Source organism: Styela clava, chromosome 10, assembly GCF_964204865.1.
Source record: "Styela clava chromosome 10, kaStyClav1.hap1.2, whole genome shotgun sequence".
Taxonomy (NCBI): domain Eukaryota; kingdom Metazoa; phylum Chordata; class Ascidiacea; order Stolidobranchia; family Styelidae; genus Styela; species Styela clava.
Window position 1 is genome coordinate 12,762,216 of NC_135259.1, and position 17,636 is coordinate 12,779,851.

A 17,636-nucleotide genomic window follows, 5' to 3' on the forward strand; every position below is an offset into this window, starting at 1 on the left:
AACTGGTATATTTGTCATTGAACCAAGCAACTGAAAGGCGCTACACCGCTCAAACTTTATTTGCAATTCTGCTAAAAAGCCATTTAGGGGCAGTTCAATTGCAAATGTTTCAATACAATAAATTTTACTTTTTGTGATCAGGAAATATACATTAACAATTGAAACTTCTTCGTGTTATTACAGAGAATAATACCAGTGCAATTTTCTATTTTTTCAGATGATATTAGTGATTGGACCCACTGGAAGTGGGAAAACCCTTCTTTTAAAACAATTAGAGGAACTAAGTAAAAATTCCCATTTGAGCAGTGCAAAAAAGAAAGATAAATCTCAGTCAGATCTTCATGATGCGAAACCATTAACAAGCAATGACCAGGATGATGCTAGGGAAAATGTACCTGCGACTATGCCAACGATGGGAACTAATATTTGTGCAATTAAATTCCCACGGAAAAAAGAAATAAACTTGAAAGAAGTTGGAGGATCAATGGCTCCAATATGGAAGAGTTCATATGAAGTAAGGTATATGCTCTAGGTCAGGGTGGTCCAAGGTTGTCGGCTCCGCGGGCCGCAAATTTATTTTTTTCATTGTTCGCGGGCCACAATAGTGCCAAGAATAGGTAAACAGTGCAATACAAAATAAACACTTTTATTGTGCAAACACATAGTTATCAGACATAGCCATCCCAGGCTAATAGAATCTGCATTCTATTTTTAGTTTTCTATGATTCTATTAGTTATTGTTAGCATATATTTCCGACCAAAAAGATAGAAAGCCAGATAATAATTTGACTGTCAAGCATATCATTCAACTTCGCTATTTGCCTCAGCCAGCCATAACACTAGTCAATTCAGTGACATTAGTGATGAGACAATATGTCAAAAAAAATTTTCTGATAAATTTGATTACGAAACAACACGAAATGCGATTTATCGATTACTCTCCGGATATGACGCAGGCCACATGTGGCCAGCGGGCCTGGGTTTGGACCACCCTGCTCTAGGTGCATCATAGATCGGCAGCATTCATTGTAGGGGGAATTTATATATTCTTACTGTCTTGCAAAAACAATATACAATTTTGCAGTTCATTGAGCTTGTAAGCAATTGTAGGGACGCCATATTAGGACATTGTAGCAAGCACTTTCTTAGGATAGGTTTGCGAGTTGCTATAAAAAGCCTGTAATAACATATATTGCTGGCATCCTGGTAATTTTGACTGAATGTTGCAAAAATTAGCCAAGCCTGTCTGAATCTGACTATCGATAACACTATCGAACATTAACGAGAACACTTTGTTATATTGCACTGATCTCAGAAAGCTTTTCTATTTTAGGATGCCGAAAAGGTGATTTATGTAATAGATTTTTCGAATCCATTCCAAGTTTCCAGCACAACTATCAGATTGTTGGAAATGTTATCAGATGAAAAATTGAAAGATAAAAACATATTGCTGCTGCTAAATAAAATGTAAGTATAGAAAGTACAGCATACACAATAAAGCGGGAAACCAAGAATGGGACGATTCAAAGCTTACATAGTTTTAATCAAAAAATGAAGGCATATTTATGTTTAACATTCATTTAAAAGCTTGCCAACAAAAGAATCATATTAATAGAGTAGTACCTTCTCACCTAGCCTATCCGGCCATGTAAGTTTATCATTATGAAGTGTTACAAAGGCAAAAGTGAAAAACAATAAGCCTCAGGCCAAAACTAAATTTTATCGCAATCTTAACAAATTCCTTGAGCAATTTTTTTAGCTAAAACATCAAAATTTGGTTGTGGCAGCACCAGGCAAGCCAGATTAAATTACCCAACGGGCCGGATTTGGCCCATGTCTGTTCTATAGTTAAGTATTTATATGATGCTTATCAGACATTTAGCTCTGAACAAAGCACTATACCAGCAGCTACAAACTATTTGGGGTTGCCTACGCAACTTATTACACTACACTCTGGGTTAAGTAGGGGAATATCTGCTTGCTAATCTTATGTTTGCAATTTTTGTACAGTGACAATTTCACCACAGTTTATCCTGCAGAGATGAGGTATATGCTGATGCTTGATAGCATTATCTCACATGCACCTCAAACGATCACTACTATAGAATCCAGCGCTAAGTATGGGTCCGGCCTTCAGGACGTTGTTGATTGGATATATGAAGGAACTTGACACAATGTTATATTATATTCTCTCATCTACATATTTAACAGCAATTGCACTATGTAGTGATTATGCATAGCTTATTCGTATTTCCTTCCCACTGTATTTTTTTCACTATCTTTGTTGTTTTTCATTTCTTAATTTTTTTACCTCTTCTAGCAGTTTTTGATACTCCTGTAAATGAAAATTTATATATAAATGGGTCCCTTTGCAATATAATCATGGTATGTTGGACAAGCTTGTTTCAACTGAAAGGACATCTCGGTAATAAATGGCAGCTTACCGAATTACAATTATCCAGCGATTGAAAAGGTTTGAAAACGTTTTCATCTGAGCTTGTTGATGGACTAGAGACCAATCCAGCTTTCCACAGTATCCTTCTCAAATAGATATTATACCCCTGTAAAGCAGATAACGTTAGTATAGAGCTCTGAATCAGATTCTTCGGGCAATATCTTCAACAAACAATTCAGCTACCTTTGTAGTTATTTCCTCATCATAAAGCTGTTGTTCTAATCGATCCCATTCTTGTTGTAATGTACTGTTGATTCTTGGATACACTGAAGAAAATCATCACTGTTGTTATTGTCAGTGGTAGAAATATTTTGCTTTTACTCCTGACAAACGGTGTGTGAAATGATTTTTTTTTCATAGAACTTGTTGACTTTCACCCATAACGAGGCTCTGTTTAAGACAGCATTGCCTACCCAACTTATTACAGCTTAGACGAGGTAGAGATTTTTAACCACTACACCACCACTTATATGATGCTTTAAATGTCAGATTAGTTGTCGGCCATACATGGATTATGTGATATACGCTCTCACCTAATAGAGAATCTTCGTGACATACTAATGGGGTTTCGAACTTCAACAAATAATTGCAAGTCTTCGGTTCACTGACTTCTGTAAGATTATTCGCTCTTCCACAAGAAAGCACTACCTGCAAATAAAGGTAATACCGACACGATAAATTTGACAGCTGTGACATTGAGCGTTGCTTTTGGACGTCTTTCAAAAGATTACAAAAATTCGTAATGCTTCCCGACGTACCCACTTTTACCATTCTGAATTTTACCTGCACTTGCCGACTATCTGATCCACAGCTGTCACCATTTGGCATAATCATACTGTGAAATGTGTTATTTTTTATCTCCCACTCCTTCCATACTCTGAAAAAAAAATGAGGATGAAAATATATAGCAGCTTACCATACAGAGATAAAAACTTTCAAACAATTGCTTACCCCAATATTCCACTGTAAGGATTCCATCGATATGTTTGTTCATGCTGGGTCACATTATCAAATGGACAAAACTTGTATTTGTACCTGATAAAAAGATGGAGTCTCAGGTTCAAGACCTTGATTCAAAACTTATTATCACCACCTTATCCGGGTTGTAATAAATTAATGCAGAATCTGAGAGATTATAAATAGTAGCTCCTCACACATCAATGGTTACTCACACAGAGCCTTCTTTACAGGGAAAGATGTAAAGAAGAGAAACTGTTGAGAAAACAGAGAAGCATAGTTGAAATGGCAAATCTTCGGCAAATAATTTTTAAAGACGCTATGAAAACTTTCAACTTCACACCAAATATCATGAACTTATATAAAATAAAATTTATATCTGAGAAGTGTAACAAGATAAATAATAATAATTACTCAGAAAGTCTCAATGTGAAACATTTGCCTTTAAGAACCTTCAAATGAGTTGGTCCCGAAAAATTTGCAGGTTTCACTTTAGGTACAAGATTGCTATTTGAAGAGTCTGGACCAAAGTTGCTATACCTAGATAAAAATGAAAGTGAAAGCCAACAGAAAAGTTAATACCAGGAATAATAAAAATACCACAAATTACATGAAATAATATTTCTATAAGAATTTACCCATAGCTGCTAATGTCATCAACAATTTTCATCTGAACAACTTCGGCATTCCCTGAAACAGAGACTAAACTGAAATATTCTATAATAAGCTCTAAGTCTTAATAAATTGTGGACTCAAAGCAAGTTTTTCTCGCCTGTTTGTGAATCTGGAATTTTTTCTAATTTACCAGGCCCCGAATGAAACACTTTATTACCTCATATGACAGTAAATTCAAGAATATGAAACGTAGTAGTATACTTACCCATAGGAATAAACAAACAAAATATCAATAACGCCATAAATTCCATGCTAATACGCCTCATTTTGTCAATAATATAGACAACAAACTAACACTGTAACAAGACGAATCAAAACAATAATCAGAATCTTGAAATCAGCTGAAATGTTGAACACGTGGTTTGAAACGCTCCGTTGCACACTGCATTGTTTACATTTGTGTTCTTGGTTCGATCTGTACGTTGTCGGCAACTTGAACTTTCGTGTTAATTCCGCAATTGTTCAGATTCTTTTATTAAAATGTCAAGAACAAATAGGCTTTTAATTAATAATGTGGAAACATGCGTGGACGAAATGCTTCAAGCAGTTGTTGACGGAAATTTAGGACAAGTTCTACTTGAAGGTTTGTATGATGAAATACAGTATACCTAACAGTGTGAATGTCTGAATGTAAAATACAGGGGTGTTCATGGTTGCTACTGTACTATAAAATAACGAAATTTATTTCAAATTTCCACAGCTTATTGTACACGAGGAATATCATAAAAAGAGAAAACATGAGCAAATGCGAAGGGTACAAAAATCCTTAAATATATAATAATGTTTTATCACATGTCTGCATGTTGATATGTATATAATTTATGTCAAATGATTTGTGCCCAAAAAGAATATTTCAGATTTTATTGTTTCAAATATTGCAATTTGTATTCACACCAATATCTGAATTTTATTTTCACATTACTGCATTACCAGGTCATCGTGTCATAGTTCGCAATGATATTGAAAAAGTAAAAGAAGCGGAGCAAGTAACAATAATATGTGGAGGTGGTTCAGGACACGAACCTTTTGCAGCCGGATTTGTCGGGAAAGGAATGTTGTCTGCTGCAGTTGCTGGTTCTGTCTTTGCATCTCCTCCTCCCAATGATATTCTTGCTGCAATTAAAGCAGTTAAAAGTAAAGGTATTGTCAAAGATGTTTTGAACCTTTGTTCTAGAATTGTTAATTTTTTGATACGATGCATTTATATGCCATTTGCTGATTTTCACAAGACTTGCTAATACCAGAATTTTTTAGGTTCGGCATTGCCTACTCAATTTATCACCCCTGGGAAAGGTGGTGGCCATGGGATTTGGGGTCTCGTGTAGTTTGGCACCTAACGTACTTCTAGAGGGCATAGCATAACAATTTTTTGATATGTCAATCCTAACCCCCATCTGACTACGCCGTCCAAAAATTATGTCACTACGACATCACTATCACGTCATAGAGCTTGCCAAATATACGTATGATCAACCGAAATGGCATCGGCGCCGACGATAAGGAACCAACAGCATCAATCTCTCTCATATTGGGATCGTCATGACGGGAAAACGAGAGAAATAGCTGTTCAATTTCGGGTGCTCGTCTGCGCGTCTTGGATGGCGGTTCGTATAATTTGAAGGGCTCTATTACGTCACTGTGACGTCGGAGTGGAGTAATTTTTGGATGGTGCAGTCGGTGGGGGTTAGGATTGACACATGAAAAAATTGTTATGTTAGGCCCACTAGAAGTATGTTAGGTACGAAACTACATGAGACCCGGGATTTGCCCCTGAGATTTTAAGTGACGGTGCCATGATAGTTGCCATCGTGCCTACATTTAAACCTGTTATTGAGTGCTGAGTACAAATTCTCAAATTTTAAACTATGAGTCCAGTCGTATATTATTCAAGTTGAGTTTTTGTCCCAGCAATCAACATGGTCCAATTCGCGGTATTGCTGCAACAAGCTATTGAGTTTTTTTTGCATAACATTTATCTATGTGGTAAATCGTATGATACCAATTTTTTCTATTGCAAAGACTCTCTCAAAATTGTCCACGAATCTTTCTCTGGTTTTGTCAAGTCAGATTTTGAGTAGAACATTCGAGCTTTCGAAAGAGGTAACTTGAGTTCAAATTAAGTCGCTGATTACTTTAATATTATAACATACAAGTATTTATGTAGATATATTCATTTTACTTTATCAGCGGGAACTCTTGTAATAGTAGCAAACTACACTGGTGATAGATTGAATTTCGGAATTGCAGTGGAACGAGCCGAAGCTTTGGAAATCAAAGTAAAGAGATTTGTATTTTATTATTTCAGTTGTCATCCATCCAAATTCGTCCGGGAAAATTATATTAAAAAAAATTTTTATGGCATACGATGTCACACTCAAAACATTTTTGAATTCTGTGGAGATGAATGTTTGTTTCATTACTATCTCAAATTGATTTTTATAACATATGCATGCAATTTTTCCACTAATTCCATCTATGTACCTAACTGGGTAGCATTTTTGAGGATGTACATTGGCAATGAATATTTAGAAATGGTTGTATGACATCATATTTTGTCCATTTTGGATGAATGACCTGATTCGTAACTTGTAACAATCTTTTAGCCAGCTCAGCACCCAGTCAGCATTTTTGAGGGTGTGCTTTGGATCATGGCCCTTCCATATTTTTCAAAATGGTAGTATGACATAATTTTTTGTCCATTTTCAATCAATGGCCTAACTAGTAACCTGTAACATTTTTAAAACCTGCCCAACACTCAGACAGCATTTTTGAGGGTGTGATTTGGACCATGGCCCTCCCACAACTCAAAATGATAGTATGACATCATTTTTGTCCATTTCCATCGATGGCTTATCTTATAACCATCCCAACACTCAGGCATCATTTTTAAGGGTGTGCTTGGACCATGGCTCTCCCACATTTTAAAATGGTAGTATGACACTGACATCATATTTGTTTTTCTTCCATCGATGCAGTTGTCGTATCTTGAAATACTAGTGCTATGAACAATGGTGCCAAGTCATTTACAACCAGCTACAGCCGGATCATAAATTTTGTGCAATGACATATAAAGATTAGTAATTCCTTATTTGAAATTGTAGGTTGCTGTTGTTGTGGTTGGTGAGGATTGTGCATTACAAAGTACCGATAAAACTGCTGGCAGAAGAGGTCTGGTTGGAATCGTGAATGTCATGAAGGTCTGTTAATTCTCTTATCCAATAATAACTTAAAGTGTCTATAATGTGTTGTACAAAATCTACTACTGTGTTTACTAACCTTTTGGCGGACCAATTATTTTATTTCTTTTTTAATTATTGATACTGGAACCCTTTCTGGTTGCATTATCTAGCTCATTGGTTCTCAAACTAGGGTCTGTGGTTGCTTAGGGGTCCGTGAAGCGACTTTAGGTGGACCGCGAGACAACTTCAACCTCGGCACAGAAGCACTTTAATTTGAAATAAAATTTTGATGTCATGCTTTTACAGTGTTTCTTCAAAGCACGACACGCACTACCGAAGACATTATTATGTAACAAACGTTGCTAAACGTGGAGAGTACCATAAATCGGAGTGTATGAATGGACCTTTCCCCGAGCATCGACTTCCTTGTTTACTTCGTGACATTGGCCAATCAGCAAGATGCAAAAATGGTGTAACAATGCCCCTTTTCGGATCCGCTCAGTCACTTTTTCACTCAGACTGATTTTCAGGCGTGGTTGTAAACATTTCCTCGTTTTCGCGTCTTTGGATTCTATTTGTTAGTTTTTAGTAGCTTTATGGGATTTTTTTATGTGTGATAACATCATGAAAATTGTGCATGTTGTGGCAGTTTCGTTTTTACATTAGACGTGAATACTGCCGTACCTGTAGTCAACTGTAACAGATTGCATACCAGTACATGTACTACTTCGTTTCGGCCTTCGTGTCCATCTTGTTTCAAATAATTGTTTAGATAGCAGGAGCATTATCAGAACAAGGAAAATCTCTAGAAGAAATTGTGAAAATAACAACCAAAGCTAGTATGAATATGGGTACGATTTCTAATATTTCAGACAAATACTGATTCACTTTCAAAGAAGTAGCCATTAACTCAGTAAAACTAATTGCTGTGCATTTGGAGAATGTTGATGTATTTTTTTTTCTATGTTGTAAGATATTTTGTGCCTTCTCTTTTATTAAAAGCCATAAAATTGAGTTTTGTTCTACTGCTTTTACTGTATTTTATTATCATGTTTATTTTACCAGGTACAATTGGTGTTAGCCTGTCAGCATGTTCAGTACCAGGTACTGGTCCTTCATTTGATCTTCCTGATACTGAGATGGAAGTTGGATTAGGTGAGTATAAAATATTGGGCACTTATCAGATATTCGTCTCACTGCAAAAAAGACAGTGCGGTGGCTTCTCATATGACAATTTGAAATCTGTCACAAATATAGCCAGACCAGAGGTTACATGAATCACCCTGTTCCATTTTTTTACACATCATTTTCACTCTGCAAGCAGCACTGATATGTTGGTAGCTACTACAATTTGGACGAAAGTTCGAAACAAACAACTCTGGTTGGGCATTGCATACCCAATTTATTATACCCTAGGTGAGACAGTGGGCATAAGGTGTGAGCTTGAGATATTTAGCACTCTTGCACATAGTTATGTTGCAAACCCTTGCATCAAAAGTGCGATGGCGAGCGTTTTCCAAAATGATACCAATCATACACTATCCATGATAGACATTTGCTTTAAGTTTTAACACTCATTTGCATATTGGAAGCTGATCTGAAATCCTCTTGTCAATTCACTTCTTTATATATTCTTGCAGGTGCTCATGGTGAAGCTGGTGTGAAGAGGATGAAAGTAAGTATATTATCAAGTGTAATCTTCCATATTAGTCTCAATTTTTTACCCTGTGGTGTCATTGTCATAAACCAGAATTTTCCGTAGGTCTGGCATGACATTTGAGGGCAGTAAAATTATAAAGGAATTAAAAAAAATCATTCATTTTTACATGTATCATTTTATTTTTAACTTATATTTATTTTAAATTTATTTCTCATAAGGTTTATAATTATGGCCTATAAGGGCATATAAGCTAGACAGAAATAATGCTTGATATGTTATTGGGAGCAAAAGTGTGAAGGCTTCATAGCATAAGAAGCAACCATCATATATAAAGAAATATTCACTTTCTTTAGCTCCTACCTGCTGATCAAACTATAGAAGTACTTATCAATCATATGACTGATGTTAACAGTCCATCACATCTCCCTTTATTACAAGGTAATATTATTTCGATATGTATGGTATGCATTATAAAGTATGGATATAAAAATGTGGACAAAATTCTAGGGAAAATATTGGTCAACGACTCTACGATACGACTCTAATAAAAGTAGTGAGTGGCCTTCTAGCGAATTCCATCTTCGGTTACTGAAAATTGCAAATAGATTGATCCATTAGTTGCAGAGAACAACAACCCCAACAAGAAGTATATGATTTACATAATATTCATACTGGGGGAGAGAAAGAAGATAAGCCGATCAATCATATGGCGAACCACGGCCTCTCGTCCAGTTACCAGTTCATGTCGGGTATGGGACTAGTTAGCCAGTTAGTTGATTTCGGAAGAATGGACTATGACGGCGAGGAGTCAAGCAATTCTCTTGCACATGTCCTTCCCCGGATGGGATTCAATCCTGCAAACCCATGCAGGGTAATCAGAGGTGCGGTAGCAAGCGTATTCCTAACGCTTAGAATGATGCGGCTGACCGTCGCAACGTCGAAGAACAGCAACAATTTAGCAAATCGACTCCTATATACACTTTGTCTACTACTAGCTATAGATAATATGTATCTGAGTTATTGCAATTGGTCATTTAATAGCTGGATTTGAACATATAAGACTTTTGTTTAAGCTTTTCATTCCCAAATGAAAAACTACTGAATTTAGGCTGTGATTTTCTATGAAAAATAATTTAAAGAATTTCAATCTATCATACTACCTAGGTACCTAATAATATTAAAATGGTATATCTGTGGATGTTTGAATTTGATTAGATATGCTGCTATAATGTCAAAACTCGCTTTAAAAAATCTTGAAAACATTTTTCTGAACATTGGGGATCTCCAGTTTCTGTTTCAACTTGCAACATAATTCTTTTCTTGTCTACATCAGGTGACAAAGTTTCAATGACTATGAATAACCTTGGTGGTCTGTCTGAACTAGAAATGCATGTTTTATCTAGAAAAGCAATTGAATATGTTGGTGAGTGTGTATTGACAAAATAGTACTGTCAACTTCATCTACCTATGTTGATTTTCATTGGAAAATTGATAACAAACTGTCTCTAGTGCATATTGTGTTCATGATTATAAAACTATTCTAATGTTTTCATGCAATTAAGTTTAGTAATATTCATAAAGTTTTATTCTTTTGAGGCTTTAATTGTAATCGACTTGTTTGCAGTTGTTTATAATATATGCCTATTCTTGAAATTACAATCGATCTGTTTACATTGAATTTGAGTAAAAATCTGTACCCCAATTTTAAGATAACCTTAGAAAATGCTCGGCATTGAATAATTCTTTTTTTTTACTTTACCTGAATTTTATTGGCCTTCCATATCTCAAAATATTACATAATAAACTATTTATGTATTTTAATTGTGAAATATTGTTTTAAAATTACAACCTCCTCGAAAATGGTTTACTTTCCAATCGTATTTATTTTTCTTTATATCTTCTTTGTGAAATTTACCAATTTCCTAATATTATTCTGCAGAATCTAAAGGAGCAAAAGTAATTCGATTTTATTTTGGACATTTTATGACTTCACTTGATATGGCAGGATTCAACCTAAACATAACAAAGTTGGATGATTTGTTGATATCCTGTTTTGGTGAGTAACTTCGCTTATCGAAGATTCCTAATTTTTAGTTAAATGTTGTTTTAAATTCAGGAATTTTTCAAAGTATGCTCAAGTATATTTAATCGAGAACCATTCTTTGATGTAGAAATCATTTTCATTTATTTTAAAAATCTCAAATGAGGTGTTCCAATTTTTGCTCTCGACTTTGTTCTAAACAAGCAGTCTTTTAGACATAGGTAGCTTGTAGTCGTAGATCAGAATGTATTTATCTCAGCATGTCCCGCCATATGTAGGGTGAAGTACATGGGGTTAGAATCATAACGCAACTGCTGGTGGGTTACAGCTTCCTTCACCATCAAGTACATGCATCTGAAAACAAGTAACTGTCTAACTAATCTCATACCTGACATGGATTGGTAACCGGACGAGAGGCTGTAGTTCACCATATAATTGAGCTGTCTTATGGTCTTTTCTCTCCCCTGGATAAATATGTAAATCTCCAACCTATAATGTCAATAATAGTCATTTCTTCATGACACATTACCCACTAAGTTCAGTTTCAATTTTTAGTGTTAAATTTATTCAGCGTCCCTAGCTTCCAGTGCCGTCTTTTCAAACTTTTTATATAGTTCTCTATCTGACTGCTACTGGTCATGGTGAAGTGCTAAATGTAAAATTTTTATACCTTATCATTTTCATCCATTTATAGATCATGAAACTAATGCACCAGCTTGGCCAAACCTGAGAACAATAGATTTTGAGAGAAAGTCAAAAGCAAAGATGAGATTGAATGAAATTACTGAACATTCTTCTGTTGACAAATCAAAACCTAAACAAATTAATGCAGAAGATGATAAAGTTTGTGAAGCAGGTATTTAATATATAGTACAAATTTGATAGGGAGAGAATAATCAATGTTTCATTTGGGGAAAGAAAAGTAGATAAGATAGCTTATTCATTTTGCAAAATACTGCCTCTTTTCCTCTTACCAGTCTCTTGAAAAAATATTCCTTTTTTTTTCAGTTTTGAGTGCCTTAGAAAGAGCATGTCATGCACTGATGAAAAATGAACAATATTTGAATGAACTTGACACGTCTGCTGGTGATGGAGATTGTGGAACAACGTTTAAACGAGGAGCAACTAGTAAGAATTCAACCAAAAATGGTCACATTCGAAGGATCCACTATTCCATATACATTGTAAAATAATGTTTCAAAATTCAAATTTATTCCTGTTTCACAATAAAGACATTTTTTTAATGATTTCGGAAATGCAAGAAAGTTAAGAAAATTTGATTTGATCGTTTCTCTATTATTTTTTATAGTTTTTTAGAAATTAAAAAAAGGACTTTTCGGTTTTACCGGGCCGCTATAATTATTTAAGAGGGAATTAAAGATGAGTTATGGTTTTTTGTCCAGACACCAAACTATTACCACAAATATAGTTATTGAAAATAATTTCCCCGCAGCGGGAACTATTTCTGTGATTTGATTCGTCTTAATTTGTATTTCAGTGATTTTGTCCAAAATAAGTTCCATGAAGCAACGATCTGTCAGTGATATTATTCATTTTATTGCAAGTTGTGCTGAAGATTCTATGGGAGGAGCATCAGGAGGAGTAAGTACAATAATAATTCTGCAAGACATATAATGTTGGGAATCTAGCTTGCAGTTAGTATTGGAGTCCCTGAACCTCAAGTCGCAAGATCATCGAAGTCTCACTGTTGGTTAGTGGATGACGAATTCGAGTTATTCCATTTAGATGACCATAGTCAATTTTGAGTCATCTATGGATGGTATCTTGAGTCCCAACACTGCTTGGTGTTTTGTTACAATAGGATAAGATTAACATATTTATCCCGGGGAGAGGAAAGCCTATAAGACAGCTTAATCATATGGCGAACCATGACCTTATGTCGGGTATGGGACTAGTTAGCCAGTTGTTTTCATTTACATGGACTTGATGGTGGAGGAAGCCGTAACTGATCACCCTGCGGTGGCGAGGAGTCAAGCAATCCTCTCGCACATAATTATACCCACATGGGATTTGGATAAACATGTGGGACATTGGCGCTATAAGATTTCCATCTTTTGTTAATTTGAAATCTAATCAGCAGTTAATCATAGATTGGAAGGACATCAACTTGAATTGAAAAGCTAGTACATTTTCCCAATTCAATATTAGTCAATGTGATAAATTTTTATTCACCACCCCGATAATTCTTTTCTTTATTTTGAATACTTGCTCCTAATTATCTTTGAGTCTCAACTTTCAAGTGAAGTACCTCAAAAACGATTAGTTAAAATGAGTCGTTTGTGTTTAAAATAACTCAAGTCATATCGAGTGTTTGAAAATTGTGAGTGGGTCAGACTCAACCCAAGCCTCACCTACTCTAATTGAAACACTCGAAAAGGCAAATTTTTGTGTAGATACAGAGTTCTGATTCTGTATGGAGGTTTAACCACTACTGGTATATCAGAAATTCTCTATTCTTTGCCTCTTTTTCAGATTTACAGTTTGTTCTTTACTGCGGCATCAAGACATTTGAAAGAGGTTTCAACATTAAAATCATGGTGTTCAGCACTTCATGCAGGAATTAATGCTGTTTCAAAGTAACTTCAAGCATTGGTTTGAACCTTTTTCAAAAACTTGTGATATACCGTAGATATGTTGTCTAAATGTCTATGTTTAAATTTCTTAATAAATGGACAGTTTTATCATCTTTTATGGGATATAATAGTTATCTGAAACTTTTTTGAATTTATTGTACTTACGCAATACAAAATTTGGCAGTGTGGGCAGTGCGTGAAATATAACACGACACTACTCATTAAATCTTGGGTTTTGCTATGGACTGTAATACTGGTGTGGTGTTCCCCTTCCTTTTCTTAGTAAATACACTATGGTTGCAACCAAACAATTGCGGTATTATTTAATTCTGGATGTAAACTTTTGCAGGTATGGTGGAGCTGAACCAGGTGATAGAACAATGGTTAGTATTCTATTACGATAGAAGATAGTTGGGTATCAACGTTTAGAAGTTATAAAGTCTTGAAAATGGACCAAGTTAGTCAGCATTTTAGTTGGATGACTGAATTGGTCAATTATTTTTAAACTTTTTTCGCCTTCTCTTCGAATAAGGATTTGTGCAAGTATACACTAATATGTAAGAAGCTGCGATTTTGATGACCTGATTCTTTTAATTTTTGTGTTGCCTGCCCAATTTATTTACTCATTGTAAGGCAATGGGCATGGGGTTTCAATCCGAGATTTCGAGCCTGAGCCCCGAATATTGTTAGGCACAATGCTCCAACTATTAGGCCACGCACCCACTTGCTCTCTGGTACTTCCGTAGTGTGTGTACCGGGTTAGGGTCAGGCCATAATTTTATTCCGATTTTCCTTTTTTCAGTTATATTATGAGTTCGGAGACTGTCTGTGTTAGCCAAGTGCATATACCCCCTGCCCTTGAGTTTGTGTCCCTTTACACAACTTGAGTAGGTATTGGTACACACACTTGTGCACAATGCTCCAACTATTAGGCCACGCACCCACTTGCTCTCTGGTACTTCCGTAGTGTGTGTACCGGGTTAGGGTCAGGCCATAATTTTATTCCGATTTTCCTTTTTTCAGTTATATTATGAGTTCGGAGACTGTCTGTGTTAGCCAAGTGCATATACCCCCTGCCCTTGAGTTTGTGTCCCTTTACACAACTTGAGTAGGTATTGGTACACACACTTTTAGAGTGCCGCTTCTATTACTTATACAGAAACTTTCTCTGATAGGCAAAATTTACATTTTTATCATTTCAGCTTGATGCACTGGTTGCAATAGAAAAATCATTACTCACCAACATAGAATCCAAAGATGTGAATACTGTTCTTACATGTGCTGCAAAGGTACTGGTTTGGTATTATATTTCTACATATGTTCAATCAATTAGATTTGTAGTGTAGAAAATTGTAAAATTATACCAAAATTGGTTGGGCTACAATTAAATGGACATAGTCTAAAATTGAGTTGATATTAAACTTAAATAGTAGGGTGTCTTATGACAATCTTTTCATATATTGCTATTAACATTGGCATTTTTCAAAAATTTTGTAAACTATAATTTCAGAAGATGATATTTTCATGTATAGCTATTTGTTGTGACATTATTTATCACTAACTATTTCCTAGTGTGGAGTACAAGTACCCAAACATTGAATCATGGTTCTGAAGTCATCTTGAGTCTCAACGAGTCTGATTGATTTTCCAATACATATTACCTATCATAGTGTCTCAAAACTGTCCTTTTTTCCATCGTGATACACAACTAATACTTAGCTACCGTTTTTAACATATACCGGTAAGCAGATTTTGAAGTACAGGGTGTCCATAAAGTCCTTTTACAATTTCAATTTTGTTATGAAGTCAGTTTTCAATATATTTCAACCAAGTTTGTTGTTACTTATCGATCTTAAGATCGGTAAGTATGTTGATAGGTATTTGTCTGTATGTGTGTATGTCTGTCTGTTAGATGCATGCGATATCTCACGAAGGCGTGGTTGAATCTGCTCCAAATTTTGCATGTGCATTCATCATATCTCGGACCAGAAGCCTATTGATTTTGGATGAATTATGTCGTATAATTAGCCAGTTATTAATTAATTAGTGATGAAGAGATCTGGATTTTCACAAATCGAGAGATTTTCGAGACGCGCTGAATGTGTGTGTGCGTATCAGATGCGCAAGTTTTCACGCTAGTGAGTCAGAGCGAAGGATACACACCGCTAGATCGTATCTCGTGATTAATCTTTGAGCCTTGTCTATATCTCTCTTGTAACTTTGACGTCGTCGCGATGCGCAAGTTTCCTTCGAGAAATTTTCCACACTATTGAGTCAGAGCGAAGGATACACGCCGCGAGATCGTATCTCGTTACTTATAATTACTCCTTAAAGTTTAAGCAATGTCCATATCCCTAAATCAGGTTCGGAGTTGCAGAATTCCTCACCAAAATATCGCTAGGCTGTGTTTGAATAGCCGTCGCAACCTGGGTTAGCGCCGTTGTATTTAACACAAACTATAGGATTGGTAAATACAGAAATAGGCTATTGGCTGGAAACTAATCGAAACAATCCAGTTCGGATTTGCAGAATTCTTCATAAAAGTATTTCCTCGAGTAGTATTTCGACGACATGGGGAGTTGGCTATTGTTTCCTACATTTCTGATATTGGCTGAAAACTAATCAAAACAATCCAGTTCGGGTTTGCAGAATTTTTCGAATCGAAACCGCAGTTTCTGTTTTGGGGGATCCCCTAACTTCCGATCGATAAGTCTTCGGTCTCTGACCGATATTCTCGTTCTTCAATCAGTAAATTTTCAAGTATTTTTACTGCATTTGATACATCTGTGAGAGCCAATACAATATATGGTATCGATAAATTCCCCTTGCAATTTTTTATTTTTTTTAGACTCCATGGACACCCTATATATTCATTGTTAGGTTAAGGGTAATTTGGACACCCTTCATAGTACTAAAATGTTCACTTTCCTTTTTATTGACAAAATAATTTGCCATTTCCAGAGTGCGACAGAGGCCGCTCATGCCACAGTAAACATGAAAGCAAGAGCAGGAAGAGCGAGTTATGTTGCATCCGAACAACTGACGAAACCCGATGCTGGAGCCATGGGTGTTTCAATATGGATGAATGCAATTGCGAATACTTTATAGTATAAATTGAAAAAATGATCATTATTATTGATGGAAAGGCAGTTGACGACTCTGATAAATGAATCAATTCAAGGTTTTGAAATTTATGATCTTGTCTGTAATTTGGACATAAGGTGTTGATTATTTTTGTATACAGCAGTTGCCATAATTGAACGATATCTTCAATGAAAGCCTGGTTTTTTTCTCTCTGATAGATGATAATATTGGTCTTCCTATAATTTGAATGTCTCAATCATAATCTGTCTAAATTGGTGAGTCACTAATTTGAATAGCCTAGTTCAAGTCTACTATTCTCTATCAAGACAATTTTAGGTTTCCGACACCACCATATTTAGGGATCACCAAGAGGGGTTTTGGGTGTTTATTGTAATTTTTGCTTTGTTAATTCTAATTTATGTGTTTCTAGGGTTCAAGATGATCTCTCTTTAATGAAATTTTTAGGTCACTTTCCATTCATGCTAATTTTGTGTTAACAAAATTTACGTCATATACCTCATTCCACTGTATGCCAGAATAGGTAGATTGATGATTATTGAAAGTATAATTATTTTGATTTGATAAATTATTAATTTTCTAAATAATGCTTTGCAATAAATGAGTTCCGCATGGATACCTGTTTGAATTATAGCAAAGAACTTATGAATTTAAAAGCGGTTGTCAAGATAGTATTGTATGGAGAATCCTAGACATTTCATTATTCAAGGTTCGCTACCTCTGATTCACTTAATTGACAACCGGTCTTGTGAGGTTACTAGCAGTGTTGTAGTGAGAAGAAAGTCCCAGATTGAGGGTTGTGTCAGAAAAACTTCCTGACTGAAGACCAAATTTATATAACGAAACTCAAGAAAACAGGCCATATGCCTGAAAACTTGGGTTTTCGAGAATCTTGAAAAAAACGTTAAAAGCTACGAAAAATTGCCAAGTATGATTTTTTTTACTCTTTGAAAGGTAAGTTCTCACCCCCCAA

At 35.5% G+C, this 17,636-nt stretch overlaps 3 protein-coding genes across 5 annotated transcripts; 2 read left to right on the plus strand and 1 right to left on the minus strand.

Annotated features, from left to right (window-relative positions):
- The first annotated feature begins 217 nt into the window (after positions 1-217).
- Positions 218-2,380, plus strand: LOC120337240 (ADP-ribosylation factor-like protein 16). Its single transcript, XM_039404966.2, has 3 exons — positions 218-514; positions 1,334-1,467; positions 2,011-2,380. Exons 1-3 carry the CDS (start codon positions 218-220, stop codon positions 2,168-2,170), a joined length of 591 nt encoding a protein of 196 aa, XP_039260900.2. The 3' UTR covers positions 2,171-2,380.
- Positions 1,438-4,441, minus strand: LOC120337239 (N-acetylglucosamine-1-phosphotransferase subunit gamma-like). 2 transcript variants are annotated; one of them, XR_013478317.1, is made up of 10 exons: positions 4,293-4,441; positions 4,051-4,102; positions 3,827-3,952; positions 3,407-3,490; positions 3,239-3,332; positions 2,989-3,103; positions 2,639-2,721; positions 2,445-2,561; positions 1,832-2,335; positions 1,438-1,741 (listed from the first exon to the last, which is right to left on the minus strand). XR_013478317.1 is itself a non-coding variant. In XM_039404965.2 (9 exons), exons 1-9 carry the CDS (start codon positions 4,351-4,353, stop codon positions 2,276-2,278), a joined length of 792 nt encoding a protein of 263 aa, XP_039260899.2. In that variant the 5' UTR covers positions 4,354-4,441; the 3' UTR covers positions 1,438-2,275. The 2 variants fall into 2 exon arrangements, 1 of the variants encoding a protein (XP_039260899.2); XM_039404965.2 differs by having other exon boundaries at positions 1,438-2,335.
- Positions 4,442-4,479: 38 nt separating this feature from the next.
- Positions 4,480-17,279, plus strand: LOC120337236 (triokinase/FMN cyclase-like). Of its 2 annotated transcripts, XM_078117493.1 has the most exons (17): positions 4,480-4,670; positions 5,021-5,227; positions 6,275-6,363; positions 7,189-7,284; positions 8,039-8,117; positions 8,332-8,421; positions 8,907-8,941; positions 9,280-9,364; positions 10,260-10,349; positions 10,866-10,982; positions 11,662-11,823; positions 11,976-12,095; positions 12,466-12,569; positions 13,461-13,564; positions 13,911-13,944; positions 14,764-14,850; positions 16,523-17,279. In XM_078117493.1, exons 1-17 carry the CDS (start codon positions 4,568-4,570, stop codon positions 16,667-16,669), a joined length of 1,749 nt encoding a protein of 582 aa, XP_077973619.1. In that variant the 5' UTR covers positions 4,480-4,567; the 3' UTR covers positions 16,670-17,279. The 2 variants fall into 2 exon arrangements, with proteins under 2 accessions (XP_077973619.1, XP_077973620.1); XM_078117494.1 differs by lacking the exon at positions 16,523-17,279 and having other exon boundaries at positions 13,461-13,580.
- Positions 17,280-17,636: the final 357 nt, after the last annotated feature.